This window comes from Herpailurus yagouaroundi, unplaced genomic scaffold, assembly GCF_014898765.1.
Source record: "Herpailurus yagouaroundi ecotype Mexico unplaced genomic scaffold, PumYag 77, whole genome shotgun sequence".
NCBI lineage: Eukaryota > Metazoa > Chordata > Mammalia > Carnivora > Felidae > Herpailurus > Herpailurus yagouaroundi.
Window position 1 is genome coordinate 17,369,681 of NW_024412388.1, and position 17,286 is coordinate 17,386,966.

Here is a 17,286-nt window from a genome sequence, read left to right on the forward strand (position 1 = left end):
ATTAGGCAGACCTAAATCCATTTGCCGAAGAGCAAAAAATATTGAAGAAGCCTCAAAAGGGTTCCCTAATTACCTAGTAGACAATTAAATCAGCATTATTAGATATGGGTTTTGACACAGTATTTTATGTTCCCTTTTAATTTTTCAGGGTCCTGAGGGTACAGCCATAAACAACAGGTCCAACCACTGTATGCTGACGTATAACATTCTATAGTGTTGGAGTGTTTGATATAACATGACCTTGTAATTTATGAAAACACTACACCAAGGAACTTAAAACCCAAATTATTAACATAAACCCAAGAGAACTTACATTCAACAAATACTCATTACCAAAAATCATCCTTGGATCTAACTTAAAAATTAAGGTTTTTGCCAAGAATGAAAATGACTGCTAAATATTACTGTCTTGTGTTCTCATCTTTCCACATATGTTCTTTCTAGGTAGTATCGGCTACTTTGTACTTTTAAAAGCTATCTACATCCTTAAGAATGCTTAGGTTTTGGTTCTAGCCCAGACTTAAAGACATTTCTAATTTAACATGTCCAAAACCGCAGTCACCGCTCCCTAAATCTGTCTTCTCTACTTCTCTAACAAACAGTCCCATCTCCTGGTTCTCAAGACAGAAATTGAGGACTCATTCTTGATTTCTTCCTTTACCTCCTGTACTCCCCTACCCAATTCTGAGCCCATCTACCTCTTTCCACCTTCATGGCTATTATCCTAGTCCAATCTTCTATCTTAACTACCATGACAGCCTCAACTAATTAATTAGCTTCTCCTCTTAAGCCCCTCTAAACCATTATCCATATGGCAGCAGAGATAATATTCTATAAGCATGAAACAGACATTACTCCCTGCTTGAGACCTCCAAATACCTTCTCATTACACAAAGAATCTAAACTCCTTACATGGTCCACAAAAGCCCCCTGTAGCATCTCATACAATTCTACCCTTAATTCTACAGTAATTTGAAGAACACTGGCCTTCTCTCAGTTACTTTAATACACCAACTTCTCTCTTGCCTTGGAGCCGTGGTATGTGTTGCTCTCTTGGAACGCACATCCCTTTGCTCTTTGAATGCTACATCCTCCTCATTCGTTGGGTCTTGGTTGAAATGTCATCTTATCAGAAAAGCCTCCCATAACCATCAAAGCAAGGATAGTAGCTATTCTCTAGCTAGGTATCATCTCCCTCTTCTCAGTGCTTACTGCCTACCCCAATGTATAAATATTTCTTTAATTTTTTTGTCTTATCTCCTTTCCCAGAATATAAACTCTACAAGGGCAGATAATACATCTTATTCACCACTGTATCCCAGCAAATAGCACAATGCCACCACTTAACAGGCACTAGGTATCAACACTTGCTGAAGGAATGACTAAAGGGTAAGAAGCCAGAAAACTAACAAAGTGATGAGGTCAAAGAACTGCACCATTAGGGGTACGTAACCAACACAACTGTGACAGGCGGTGGCAGTGGTTACAAAGCGGAATGCTAGAAATCAAGATTTTGGAGTGGGGAGAATTTCTGGCGGCAAGATCCAGAATGTGATCTGGATGTGGGGGAGCTGAGGTAAAGAACTGGGGATGAGGTGGTCATTAAACTAGGAGGCTAGGGGATTGGACAGTTCATCGATATACATGTTAAAGGTACTACAAATAAGTCAATTTAGGGCAGAAGAGAAACACTACGAGCCAGAGCAATCTCCAATTAATGAAAGACTGAAACCAGAAGAGTAATAGATGACAGCATCAAGGAAGGAGAAAGGATAATATATCTGGAAGACAAAAACATGGTTTTTATGAGGGGAAGTAATGGTCTAAATCAATGTTTTTTTAAACCATAGCCAGCAACAGTATATCCCTACCCACATTAAAAAAAAAAAAAAAAAAAAAGGAACAAGAACAGGAAATACCATGCTAAATCATGCATAAAAAGTGAAATTAACAGTTTTGTTAAATTTTGTTTCAGTTATAAATGTATATAGACCTGTGATGTTCAACAAACTTCTCAATTCCATGGATTTAGAATCAGAAATTTTCCAAAATCTGATTTAGACAAGGCAACAGGAAGGATAAGAACTCTCACCCTCTTGGCCCTGAAGCACACTTAATGTTGGGAAGCCTTCAGGGCAAGACTATGGCAAAAGCTAAGGCACAGAAGTGAAGGGGTCATTCCAAGAAATTAAGGATGAGAGGGAACACACTTAGTCCAAACCACTGCAAAGTAGAAAGGAGGCAACTTAAACATTGAAGATTTCTTTGAATTTTTAGATTAATATACACCTTTTTTTTTTTTGTACTTATAAATAGTACCACAGACGTCCCAAAACTAACTTCTACTAAATACATTTTTGTTTTACCTGTGACTTTACTGAATTCTTCCAGAATGTTTTCCTTAGTCTTATTCTTCGGAATTGATCCAACAAAAAGCCTGTTGTTTGCCACAGAAATGCACACTCCAAGGTGTTTACCAGGGCGAATTTCATAGCTGTCACACTGCAAGGAAGAAGAGAACCAGATACCCCACAACCATCCCAAACTCCGGACGACTGATCTCAATCTAAAAAAGTCAACAATTTAAGGTCAAACACTTCCTGCTTCATGAACTCACCAAGTTCCCTCATGCTTACCATTATATAAATGTGTATTTTAGAACTCGTTATGGTCTCTCATCTTAGTTTGGTTTTGTTAACTTTCACTGCTCCTCTGGATAAAAATGACTCAGTTATTTCACTTTATTTTTTAAAGTATCTTATTTAATATTTCAATGTGATCTATCTGAAAAATTGTCCAGAGAACTTCAGAAAAAATACCCAAGACTGATCATTCAGGGTCCTTGGAGATAAAATTAGATACAGATAAGCCAAAGGCAAAATAACAATACAAAAAGAATAACAACTATGTATAATTAATACAAAAGAAATTTAGAAGAATTTCACATTCTACACAAAACACAGAATTCTAAATGTATACATGAAAAGTTTTAAACAGCATATCAAACACCTTCAAAATACCTTCAAAATTACATGAAATAATAGGAAATAAAAAGTTTATTTGAATCACTATGGTGATAGTTTCCTTGGTAAAGTTCAGCTTCTTAGGTTTTAACATTACTTACCCATTACCTTACTAAAAGATACGTGATTATTAAAAAATAAAATCATCCATACATTACCAAAAATGTGGAAATAAAGCGTTGAAAACTTTCAATAATAAGTCAGAAGGAAAAGTCCCTAATAAAAACTAAAATCTGGGTCAAGCTAGAAGTGGAAGTAATTTAGAAGTGATTAATGAAACCAAAAGCCCTGGTGGAAGAGGTACCCATTCTAGAAGGACTGGAACTAGACAAAGTGAGGCTTTTAGATGTCTGGAAAGAGTAGGCAAAAACAATGACACTGTTATTTTAAGTTACTGAGATGGTTGTACCAATACAGGAGTAAAGATACACCTCATTTGCAGAACTCTGTTACTCCTACTCCTCCTAGTAGTAGTCATACTATTGTACTACTAAGTACAAAGGGTTAAAGGCCCTGCAAAAAGGAAATTACTAGATTACAGAAGATTAGCTATAAAATAGTAAAAAAAAAAAAAAAAAAAGGCGAGAAAGATTAAAGACAGAGAAGGCTGAAGGGCCTGAAAACAAAATATAGAAAAGAATAGGCATATACTTAGAAAATAAATTGTATGATTAGGTGGTGACAAAAATAAGAGTCTCAATAATTTCCTGAATTATGTCCTAAAAGTCGCTGTTACTCAGTTATGCTCTGCAGAATCCATCCCAGCCTTCATTACCCTTTTGAGAATCTTATCCTAAAGTTTAATAGTAATGACTGACATCCTTTCTGCCTAAAATCAAAAGGGAACTGCAGAAGCCAAATGCATATTCAAATGAAAGTTTAGTTACTAGCCAATCTAATAAATAACTTCTAGGAATTATGAGAGACTTTCTCTGACACATTATTTCTTGGGTATGTTCATTCTTTTTTACTTTTATAATCAGAAAAGACAGAGCAAAGATCACGTACCAATTTAATCAATATATAACCATTCAAAGCAAAAGCTGAAGAAAATAATGTTAACTGCAAACATTTTTAATTGAGGTAACTCTCTCAAATAATGACTTGCTACACGGTGTGTATTTCTTTATCACATACCAGTTTAACAGCTTCCTGTGCAGCTTCCTTTCCACAGAAGGTGATAAATGCATACCCTCTGTTCTGACCAGACAGTGGATCCATCATAAGACGTAGATCCCAAATGGGACCAGCCTTTTCGAAAAGGGGTACCAACTCATCCTCATATAAATCTCTTGGTATTTTACCTACGAAGACCTGAAAAAAAAATCTCTGTATTACAATCCCAATGTAAACATTTGATTTTAGAGTCATAAAGCCTAACTGCCCTTTTTCTAAGGGGCTAGGGGCACAAAGATGGTTAAGGAGGAGTAAGTACAATTTGAATCTTTGGGGGTTAACCTTAATGTTGATTTATTATGATTACCTTAGGGTCATTAACATAGAACAATATTCTATAGGGAAAAACGGAAGCTAATTAATAAAGAGTGTGCAAAATTCGTACAACTCTAAATTTTTAATTTTTATAGTTTTTCCTTTTCTCACAAAAATAACAAAGGGCATGTATCTATCTTTGGGAAATATTTCTGCATTTTTATAAAAACATTCATTGAATAAAGACTGAAGTGCTCTTCCTCAAGCTTTCTCAACTCTAGTATCTTTACCACTTAAAACTCCAGAGCTTCTGGATGGAACTGGAGGGTATCATGCTAAGCAAAATTAGTCAGAGAAAGACAAGTATCATATGACTTCACTCATATGAGGAATTTAAGATACAAAACAGATGAACATAAGGGAAGGGAAGCAAAAATAATATACAAACAGGGAGGGGGACAAAACATAAGAAACTCTCAAATATAGAGAACAAACAAAGGGCTGCTGGAGGGGTTGTGGGAGGGGGGAGGGGCAAAACGGGTAAGGGGCTTAAGGAATCTACTCCTGAAATCATTGTTGAACTATATGCTAACTTGGATGTTAAATTAAAACAAACAAAACCCTCCAGAGCTTCAGTCTATCCCTTTCTCTGTCAGAGTATTTCATTTTAAGGTGTGAAAAAAATTCATCATTTGAGGATTTGGTGCTCTACCTTAATTAAAATTATGTAATAAGGATTAAATTATAACATTAATTAGAATTAAACAATCAAAAACCTTCTCAGTATTTAATATCACAATTTTCAAATTTCCACCATGTCGGCAACATCAAAGATTATCTTTCACATGAAAACATTTGCAATCCACACACAGTCTTAAAGAGTAAATGTTTGTGTTAGAGATGAATTTTCTAGTGAAACACATCTTCATCTTTTCATACTATGAAAAATGACCTGATTAGTTAAACAGCAATCCAAAAGATGGCCAAATTATTACTAGATATTAAGTTTCTGGTGTTAATGTAACAGTTGTTCTCAGACAACCCTTTTCAAAATAATCAAATTTACCTTCACTGCTGTCTGGCAAAACTTGAGGTCTTCTTTTGAATTCCTAGTATAATTCTCACATAACAGCTATTCAGTCCTTCTGTCTCAGTGAAGTCTCCAATCCTCGTTCACTAAGTCATTCCAAGGAGATTGTGTGGGAAAGTCACCGGTGTCCTTATATTCTCTCCTCTCAGCCTTAAAAACTTTCTCAGTAACTGTTTTTACTTCTTTATACCTCAGAGAAAGAGATTTACTTCCTTTCCAAGGTTAACTCCTTACCCCTAATAACTAAGCCCATTTCTTCTCCCCACCTTCTTCTGGAAATAACCGCAAACTTTATTTCTTCGACTCTCCTATTTTGCTCAGTACATCCTTTCCTACCCACTGGTTCTTGTCTTCAAACGTGCCAAATTTCCCATAACAAAACAATATACAAACAAGAAACCGTCACCCATTTACCTTTCACTTTCAAACGCTTTGAACACATCACATCTACTATATCCTTAATGCTGTGCAGCTACAGAGAATAACTAGATACCTAAGGCATCATCTATGCGATATCCCTATAGAACCATGTTTCTAACGAAAACTCACTCTGAAAAGCCCTTGCCATCTATGTTCTCTCTCTAACTAGCACTGGCTTCTTCCTCTAATGCTAAGCTGTATGCCCAAATGTCACTAATGGATACTTTGCTTCCTCAGTCTCATCCTCCTTGCCTTTGCAATAAGCATTAACATTAGTGGTGCTGCCTCCTAAAAATTCTCTTCCCTTAAATTTTCAGGATCCTCCACTAGCCTGGTCTTCTCACCTTTAATTATTTCTCTATCCTTTCCATGGTGATTCTTCTGGCCACCTAGTAGTAATCTGCATGTTTCCCAAAGTTATGGCTCTATCTCATCTTCCCTGTATTTTCTTCACTTTTAAAGATCATATCCATTCTCCAAGTCTACTATATAGTCATCTCCCAGATTTACATCCCAAGACCTAATTTTATACTTCCAACTGCCTAGGAAGCATTTCCTCTTGGTTGTCCAGATTTTACCTCAAATCACCAATAAGTCTAGCAATGCCAATTTTGTGTTTTTAGTTTTTTTTAAATGCTTATTTATTTTTGAGAGAGAGAGACAGACAGACAAAGCACGAGTGGGGGAGAGAATCCGAAGCAGGCTTCAGGCTCTGAGTTGTCAGCACAGAGCCCGACGCGGAGCTCGAACCCATGAACCACGAAATCATGACCTGAGCCGAAGTCAAACGCTTAACCGACTGAGCCACTCAAGTGCCCCAAATTTTTGTTTTCTGAATACAGATGCAGACATAAACATGAATGATTATGTATCAGAATAGTACTAATAGTGGTTTATCAGTGCATGAAAAAACTGTTCTAATTTTATTCTTTTTCTTTAATTATATTTCCTAAGTATTACATGGTACATATAATAGATTTGTAACAAGTGTTTCTTCCTTCCAAAAAACAAAATAAGTAAAACCCACACTTGCCAACTAGTTCCTTTAATTTTCCCCATTTCTCTTAGGAGAACGTAAGTTCTGCTGCTCCCTCCACCCATGAGATGACTAAAGAAATAATACCTATGTAAAAAAAAATCTCAGATATTTTGAATCCCTCCCATCCCTATCCATATCCAATTAATCTTTTAAGTATCAGCTTCAAGTTGTTCCAATAAATAATACCTAGCCTATATAGATAACTGGATTCCTCCCAACTCATAGAACTTGTCCAAACTTTTCATGAGACATGGAATTGCATATACCTTCAATTCATGTGCCATGTTTGTTTTTCTAAGTTCTACAGATACAGTGAATACCACAAACAAGGTCTAAACATGAGACTTAAATACTACTGATAGAGAAAAAAGTTAAATACACAATATGATTTCAAGAGGTGTTAAAGGCTAAGAAAAAAGCAAGGAAAGGGAATAAATGATGAGGAAGAGGCTATATTTTAATTAGGAAGGCTTCCTTGAAGAAGTAAATTTGAACTGAGACTTAAGGTAGAAAATTAAGGAAAAATCTGAAGAAAGAGCATTCCAAGGTAAAGGAACTGCAAAAAGATGGGAATACACTAGACGTAGCTGAAAAAACAGATACAGGACAGTGATGGAATAGAAACCTGTTGGGAAAGAGAGAACAGGGGCCAGATTAAGTTAAACCATGTTAGGAGTTTGCATTTTATTCCAAATGGGTTGGGAAGATATCAGGGGGTTCTGGGCAGTGAGTAGGTATGACATGTTCTAAAGGGCTGTCAGCTAGGCAGAAAATGGATTATATGGAGAAACAGGCTGACCAGTCAGGTTCACAAGGCAATCCAGACAAGGGATGATGGTGGTACGGACTAATACGTTGACAGCTGTGAAGGTAGGGAGAATGTGAGAAATAGCTGACTTTTAAGTTATGTTGGATTCAAATCTACATTTTAGTTACTTTTGAGTAAGTTTCTTAATCAGTGAGTTGCAATACCCTATCTGGGAATAACACCATCAAGAGGGTTCAATTTCCATGTGAGCAGAGAGCCCACATCTTGTTCTCATTTTATTCCCAGTACGGATCACAGTGCCTGAAACATTAACAGCTGCTCACCTTTGACGAATGTACAAATGAAAATCTACCTCATGCTGTTAGCTTATGCACTAGAACCCGTTCCTTCTCTTCTACTCAAGGACGCTTGGTCCAGCAACAATCTGATCATCAATTTTCTCCTTTACATATAGACCATTCTCATCAGCACACAAGTGATCATAATTTCTCACTTAAAGTTTAAATGAAAACAAAAATATATCTTGACTATGACACACCTTCCAGTTATTGTCCCATTCCTCTGCTACCCTTTATAGCAAAAGTGCTCAAAAGAGCTATACATTCTTGCTATTTTCAAACCCCTCACCTCCCACTCTCTTGAATCTTCTCCAAACCCAGTTTTTACCACCACTGCCAAAGTCACTAATGACATCCACGTTGCCACAATCAAATGGCAATTCACAGTCCTTGTCTTACTTGGAAAGTTTGTTATCATTGACCAAGCTTCCTTTTGTGAAAACTCTCTTCACTTGACTTCTAGGATACCACACCCCAGGTTTTTCTCTTTCTGCTCAGTTCCCTTGCTAGTTAGTTCCTTCTCATCTCCCGAACCTCTAAACGTAGAGGGCTGTGGGGATCAGATCTCAGACCTTTATTTTAGCTGCACACACTTCCTTGGTGACCACATCCAAACTCTGGTTTTTAAATACCATCTGGATGCCTATGCCTCCCACCATTTATAATCTCCAGCCAAAACTCTCCCCTCAACTCCAGGATTATATAAGCAACTGCTCACTCAACAGCTCCATTTGGAGGTCTAAGAGACATCTAACTCTTAACATGTCTAGAACTGAACTGCAATCTTTCAATCTTGCCAAAATGTCCTTCGGTACAGCATTCTTCAATAAATGGCAACTCCATCCTTCTAGCTGCTCAGGTCATAAGCTTTGAAGTCTTCCTTGGCTCCCTTCTCCCATACCCCCATATCCAACTCATCAATAAATCCTGATAGAATCTAACCACTTCTCACTAGCCTCAGCTATACCACCCTATATTATCAATCCTATAAATGAGCATTCATTAAGACAAAAAATAAACAAGGATAACTGGTATTCATTTTGAAGTGTATTTTTTGGTGTGGCTAAGCTCTCTGGCCCAACCCGAACAAAGTGTTTTTATATTTGAGGTTACTTGTATTTGAATATTTAAAAACTGTTCTTGAAAGCAAATTCTGTTTCATATTGCTTCTATTAACATAATGCAGTGGTGCTTCATAATTGCATTTTTCACCACCCCTATTTCTTCCATACCCATTACAAATATATAATAAAGCAAAGAAAGAGCAGAGAAAGTGGCAATATGAAAAAACCTTTGACACACAGCTAAGTGAGGAAGCTGGGTGTCAGATTATTATACTACTTCTATCACATTTGTGCTTATATTTTTAGAACCAGAAAGTTTACCTTATCAAGCAAACCTAAAGTGAAAAACCTGTATTTTCAGAAAAAGTAACTTAATGATTGATTAAATACTTTACAGAAAGGATTCACAAGTTCCTTGTACTTTAAAATATCATTTGAATGTTAGAAGTCTAACTTACAGATTTTTTTAAGAATACTGTTTTACTTTAAAAGAAACATCGGGGCGCCTGGGTGGCGCAGTTGGTTAAGCGTCCGACTTCAGCCAGGTCACGATCTCGCGGTCCGTGAGTTCGAGCCCCGCGTCAGGCTCTGGGCTGATGGCTCAGAGCCTGGAGCCTGTTTCCGATTCTGTGTCTCCCTCTCTCTCTGCCCCTCCCCCGTTCATGCTCTGTCTCTCTCTGTCCCAAAAATAAATAAACGTTGAATAAAAGAAACATCAGCATTAGTCAGAGAAAGACAAAAATCATATGACTTCACTCATATGAGGACTTTAAGAGACAAAACAGATGAACACAAGGGAAGGGAAACAAAAATAATATAAAAACAGGGAGGGGAACAAAACAAGAGAGACTCATAAATATGGAGGACAAACTGAGGGTTGCTGGAGGGGTTGTGGGAGGGGGGATGGGCTAAATGGGTACGGGGTATTAAGGAATCTACTGAAATCATTGCTTCACTATATACTAACTAATTTGGATGTAAATTTTTAAAAATAAAAAATAAAGCTAAATAAAAAAAATAAGAGGGGCGCCTGGGTGGCGCAGTCGGTTAAGCGTCCGACTTCAGCCAGGTCACGATCTCGCGGTCCGTGAGTTTCGAGCCCCGCGTCGGGCTTTGGGCTGATGGCTCAGAGCCTGGAGCCTGTTTCCGATTCTGTGTCTCCCTCTCTCTCTCTCTGCCCCTCCCCTGTTCATGCTCTGTCTCTCTCTGTCCCAAAAATAAATAAACGTTGAAAAAAAAATTAAAAAAATAAGATTAGAAAAAAAATGTTCTGGAAAAACAAAACAATACAAAACAAAACATCAGCAAATCCATGGTCAACAAAGTCCCCAGTATTATAATCACTGGGGTCCGTGAAGAAACAGGCTAACAATACTGGTTTACTGGGGGACCTGGGCGACTCCGTCGGTTAAGCGTTGGACTTTGGTTCAGGTCACGATCTCACGGTTCGTGGATTCTAGCCCAGTGTTGAGCTCTGTGCTGACAGCTCAGAGCCTGGGGCCTGATCTGGATTCTGTGTCTCGCTCTCTCTCTGCCCCTCCCTGGCTCACACTCTGTGCCTCTCTCTCTCTCTCTCTCTCAAAATTAAACACTAAAAAAATAATAGTAAAACAGGGGCGCCTGGGTGGCTCAGAGTCAGTTGAGCGTCCGACTTAGGCTCAGGTCATGATCTCACTGCTTGTGAGTTCAAGCCCTGCGTCGGGCTCTGTGCTGACAGCTCAGACCCTGGAGCCTGCTTTGGATTCTGTGTTTCCCTCTCTCTCTGCCCCTCCCTCTTGTGCTGTCTCTCTCTCTCTCAAAAATAAATAAAACGTTAAAAAAAAATAATAACAATACTGGTTTACTAAGAAAAAGGAGATGGCTTCACTTCAAGATCAGTTTAACTTAGGACATTAACTTAAAAAGGCGAAAAATAAATAGTATTCAAGAACTAATCAAGCATAATTCCTTTAAAAGTTTCTAAGCTCAATTTTTAATTAACTAAAATGAAATAGAAATGCTTTCCTTATATTAACTTGTTGGTCCCTGTGCCACTCTGGCTCCACATGAACCCTTTGGAGTCAGCACTCAGACATGTGCAGGTAATCCTCCCCACCCCCCACCCCCATCAGAACCAACAGCATCTAATGAACACTGTAACAACAGTCCTTTCTTTCCTCACTAAGCATCAAGGCTTGAAAAAAGTTTTAGCTGTCTACTATCTATCCATCAAATATTTCAACAGTAACAGAGAAAGCCCTCTGAGGCTCTGGAAGCAATAGAGGTAACAGGCAGCACAACATCGTCTTTTGAGTGCCTACGGAGTTCGTCCATCATCCAGCTCTTATTTGCTATTTTGCAAACACAGCAGCTCTTCCTTATACACAATTCAATTTAGGTACTACTAAATCATATACTTTTACATCTCTGTTAAATATACTGGTTTTCTCACACTTCCATTAATCAACCAAAGAATTAAATCTCAATCTACCATTTCCCTTAAATTCCTCTACAAAACATCAGTGCTCTGCTCTTTAAACACGTAAGTGCTTATTATAATGTAAACAAATAAAAACAGAAGTTCCTTCCCAAAATAATTGTACAATGCCAGCTGAAGAGGCACAGGTACTAGAACCAGACCTGATCTGAGGGCCAAGACACACTAAAAAATACACTTCAAAATTAATACCTATCTCTCCAGCACATTTCGCATCTCAGGGCAATGTTTAAGAACAACGTCTGCAAATGGGTGCTCACTTATAGGATTAACTTATAGTACGTTTTACCCAAAGATGAACCCTTCCTCTTCTCACAACTAAATTTTACTACTGTCAGTCTCAGGCACTGACCCTAATTTCAACTTTCTCAATCAAGAGCTAAAAATTTTTAATGACTGTAGTGAAATATAAAAAGAAACAAAAACTTAAACTTCACAGCATCAAAATGACACCAACTAAAACCAATTTAGTAAATTAGCAAGCCAATATATTAAAAAACCTCTTATTTTTCTGATTTTTAAAAAACTTTAATTTTCAACAAGTATAGACCAAATCTCATTTAACTTTATAGGAAGAATCCAAACCTTTACACTAAGATTCTGTGGTAACAAACTGCTTGACAGGAGTGGCTTACGCTCATACAGGGATTTCACTGTAGCAATATTTGCTGTATGCAAGGATACCCAATATATAGGAAAATGCATCTTTTTCAGAGACAATGCAATATAAGAGAACATACATATTTTACAATTAAGATACCAACTTTGTTTCTAACTGGATACTCAAAATAGCTTATCCTATTAAATGGTTCAAATGCTTTCAGCAAAATCTTAAGAATACTAACAAACTCCTTTCTTATCTATATAAAACAAAGATACAACAAGTCTCCATTAATGAGCTCGTTAATAAAACCAATCCAATGGGCTAAAAAAGTTCATTTTTATAATTATAAAATAGACCAACTATAAAAACATAGTTTTAAAATTATATTTTATAACATACGATAATATATAATACACAATAACAACGTAATATACAATAACAATATTATGCAGTCTTAATTTTTATTCCTAAGGATTTTATAACTAAAGAAATAAGACTAAAATAAATGTAGTAATTGGTAAATATCAACAAGGACATCACTTGCTGGATGATACACTATAGATAACTTTTTTAGACTGTATTCCCCTCTTGGAGGTGTTTTAGGCTGCCTCAAAATAAGGAAGAGGCAAATAAGCAATTCCATTTTTTACTTTTTTCCCCCCATTTTTTATTTATTTTATGACGGTCTAAGGTAAGAAAACAAAACTTAATGGTAAAACCATCAGAAAAAAGTACATTATGAAGTCGTTCAAGTAAGAAGGCCAAACTACCTACTGTTTAAAAGTAAACAAAATAGGGGCGCCTGGGTGGCGCAGTCGGTTAAGCGTCCGACTTCAGCCAGGTCACGATCTCGCGGTCCGTGAGTTCGAGCCCCGCGTCAGGCTCTGGGCTGATGGCTCAGAGCCTGGAGCCTGTTTCCGATTCTGTGTCTCCCTCTCTCTCTGCCCCTCCCCCGTTCACGCTCTGTCTCTCTCTGTCCCAAAAATAAATAAACGTTGGAAAAAAAAAAAAAAAAAGTAAAAAAAAAAAAAAGTAAACAAAATATAAACGTAGATTTGAAAGGGTTCAAAATCTAAGTAGAATGTTAAAAATGAAGAATGGGTTGGGGCAACTGCCTGGGTGTACAACTGATCTTGGGTTGTGAGTTTGAGCTCCACGTGAGTATGGAGATCACTTAAAAATAAAAAAATCTTAAAAGAAAATGTTTAAATGCTTGGAGTCCCTTTTAATATTGCTAAATATTAAGAAATAGAATACTAGTTGTAATTATGTTTGAAAGATGTTCAGGGAACAAAGACCAATGAATGTAAACTCTATTCTCTACACAGAGAATATACTGGAATTACTTCTGATATAAATCTAAAAGGTTATGTTAATTGGTGATATCTTTATTCACAAACTAGAAATAATTATCTTTGCTCGTGGTTACCTGAAAGACACCAATCAGAAAAGGTCCTGCTGTAAACTTACATTTTGGCATACAGTTTTTACCATTTAAAGGATTAGAACTGGCTAACTAACATAAAGGTGTATGAAGAAACCTTTACAAAGGCTCATACGGGAGGAAGGATTGCTTCTTTGCTCAAGGACAAACCAATGTGCTCTACCTTTATCTGATTCTACATCCTTCCCTTGTGTAACCCACTCCCATCAATAAATCTCTCAGGAAATATTGAGTACCCTTTATGTGAGGAGGGTGGGTCAAGAAGGGAGGACAAGCACTGTTCAAAATTACTGACATGAAACAAAAACAGAACAAAGCAATTCTTTGTCCTTAATAACCTCAACCCAAGCAACTAAAACAGTGTGTTGTTGGCTGCACGGTTTTAGAAACTAGTTCTAAGAACTCTACATTCCTTTACAAAGTGTTTGGGCATCTACTAGTCACGTGATTCTCCTTGCTTAGGAGGACAGTAAAATACAGATGGATATCCAAAACGAATAATTATAACTACACTTTGAAAAGAATCCAGTATTTTTCCCTATTATAGAATAGAATAATTTACAAACTGGAAAGATTTCGGCAAACAGCTGAAGAATACTCACTTCTGTTCCAATTCCCGGTTGCACACCCGAGTACACACTGTCTGGCGGAGGACCGCCATACTTCCTCTGTCCTGTGGTTACATCCAGAGTATAGCCAGTCCTCTCAAGCAACGCCTAAAGACAATTATACATCTGTTTATACTTGAATTGTAGGCAAATTAAATCTCTAAGCACAGAACACATTTTTGTTACGAACGAGAACAGAAAAACGGGGTAAGGATTATTAAAAATGTGACAGAAGCTAACCCCCGGCTATCTACATACACATACTGCAGCATTCCTCATTTGCATTCTCCTCTACTCCAATGAGAGCTTTCCTTAACTTGTTCCCTTTATATACCATATATCCACCTGTGACTCAATTCAAATAAAATGTTCTCTACTCTTAAAAAATCAGAAGTCTCAGGGTGTCTGGGTGGCTCAGTCGGTTAAGCATCCAACTCTTGGGGCGCCTGGGTGGCGCAGTCGGTTAAGCGTCCGACTTCAGCCAGGTCATGATCTCGCGGTCCGTGAGTTCGAGCCCCGCATCGGGCTCTGGGCTGATGGCTCGGAGCCTGGAGCCTGTTTCCGATTCTGTGTCTCCCTCTCTCTCTGCCCCTCCCCCGTTCATGCTCTGTCTCTCTCTGTCCCAAAAATAAATAAACGTTGGAAAAAAAAAAAAAAAAAAAAGCATCCAACTCTTATTTCAGTTCAGGTCATGGTCTTGTGGTTCATGGTTCGTGGGTTTGAGCCCCTCAGACTCTGTGCTGACAGTTAGGAGCCTGCTTGGAATTCTCTCTCTCTCTCCTTCTGTCCCTCCCCCAATCACGCTCTCTTTCAAGAACAAATGAATTACAAAAAAATAAAAAATAAATCAGAAGTCCCACCTCCTTCATGCAGCTTTCTTCATTTGCTATGTCTCACATCTTCCTACTGTGACTTTCTATTATAGTCAGGTAATTTAACCTTTGTTTTGTTTAATCCTTTTGTCTTTACTTCCTGCTATATCATAAGCTCTATAAAAACCAGACCATTTCTCATATAGCACAGATTCGAAATATGTGGCAATTACCAAATGAGTATACTCAGGTTCAAAAACAAAAAACAAACAAACAAAAAACAAGCAACTTTATGCTTCCTGATTACCAACTTTTTCCACAACATTATATTAGGTATTGAAGGAATACAGAAAAGAAAGTAAGGGTTTATATTTATAGGAGAGGCCTAAAAAAACAGAAAAAAATGGAAAAAAAGGAAATGCAATTACCTAAAAAGGGGAGAATTTTACACTTCATGTCTTAAAAATGAGATGGTCCCTGATTTGCGGTGATTTGACTTACAAGTTTTGGCTTCAGGATGGTGTGAAAGTAATATGCATTCAGTAGAAACCACACTTCATATTTTGTTTTTTATCTTTTCAATATCCAGTAGGATATTCTCGTGATGCTGGGCTGTGGCAGCCCAGGGAGGCTCAGCTCCCTGTCAGCCATGCGATCACAAGGGTAAGTAACCAATACACTCACAACCATTCTGTACCCATACCGACCAGTTTTTCACTGTAATATAAATTACGTGAGATATCTAACATTTCACTTTTTTTTTTTTTAATTTTTTTTTCAATGTTTATTTATTTTTGGGACAGAGAGAGACAGAGCATGAACGGGGGAGGGGCAGAGAGAGAGGGAGACACAGAATCGGAAACAGGCTCCAGGCTCCGAGCCATCAGCCCAGAGCCCGACGTGGGGCTCGAACTCACGGACCGCGAGATCGTGACCTGGCTGAAGTCGGACGCTTAACCGACTGCGCCACCCAGGCGCCCCTAACATTTCATTATTAAGACATGCTTTGTGCCAGATGATTTTACCCAACTAGGCTAATGTTAAGTGTTCTAAACACATTTAAGGTAGGCTAGGCTAGGGGTGCCTCAGTGGCTCAGTCAGTTAAGTGTCTAACTCTTGATTCTGGCTCAGGTCATGATCTCACAGTAGTAAGGTCCTAATATCAGTTGTGAGGTCCTGAGAACAGGCTCCCACTGGGTGTAGAGTCTGCTTGAGATTCTCTCTCCTCTCCCTCTGCCCCTCCCCAGCTTGCACACATATACACAGGTGCTTGCTCTCTCTTAAAAAAAAAAAAAAAAAAAAAAAGGCAGGCTAAGCTACAATGTTTGCCAGGTTAAGTGTTATCAGGTGAATTTTCAACTTAGGATATTTTCATCAACTTAAGATGGGTTTACCTAAGTGTAACTCCATCCTAAGTTGAGGAAGATCTATACACAATGTCAAAGCAACAAGAGATTTTAGACATCATCAGGTTTAGTGGTTTTCAAAAATATCTTTGGAGGAACTCTGGGATTCCAGAGTTATCTCAGGCTCTCTACTCTTCTACCTTTGACTCAAAAAGAGCTGCTCTACCTTGAAACACAGAAATAAATGTTGATACACAATAAAAACACACTACATATATTACATACTTACACATTACTTGTCTAATATGTCATATACACATATCACACGTATAATACATACCTTACCAAGAGCAAATACCCAGCCTGAGGGAAATAACATAGGCCTATTCAATACACGCTAATAAGTTTTCCTTAAAAATAACTATTATGTCAGATGGGCTTTTCATGTATTTATTTTTTTAAGTGTACTTATTTATTTTGAGGGAGAGAGCAGGGGAGGGGCAGAGAGAGGGAGAGGGAGAGAGAGAATCCCAAGAAGGCTCCGTGCTGTCAGCACAGAGCCCGATGCAGGGCTTGATCTCAGGAGCCACCCAGATGCCCCTCACATATTCATTTTAAAAATACAGGGGTGGGGCGCCTGGGTGGCGCAGTCGGTTAAGCGTCCGACTTCAGCCAGGTCACGATCTCGCGGTCCGTGAGTTCGAGCCCCGCGTCAGGCTCTGGGCTGATGGCTCAGAGCCTGGAGCCTGTTTCCGATTCTGTGTCTCCCTCTCTCTCTGCCCCTCCCCCGTTCATGCTCTGTCTCTCTCTGTCCCCCCCCCC

At 38.1% G+C, this 17,286-nt stretch overlaps 1 protein-coding gene across 4 annotated transcripts in view; it reads right to left on the reverse strand.

Annotated features, from left to right (window-relative positions):
• Window positions 1–17,286, reverse strand: part of HNRNPR (heterogeneous nuclear ribonucleoprotein R) — a 33,708-nt gene that overhangs the window by 8,377 nt on the left and 8,045 nt on the right. For all 4 annotated transcript variants that reach the window (XM_040464581.1, XM_040464591.1, XM_040464575.1 and 1 more), the window contains 3 exons: window positions 14,301–14,414; window positions 4,161–4,337; window positions 2,367–2,502 (listed from right to left, as the gene is read on the reverse strand). In XM_040464581.1, the coding sequence (XP_040320515.1) occupies window positions 2,367–2,502; window positions 4,161–4,337; window positions 14,301–14,414 (427 nt within the window). The remainder of the gene's footprint in view (window positions 1–2,366; window positions 2,503–4,160; window positions 4,338–14,300; window positions 14,415–17,286) is intronic.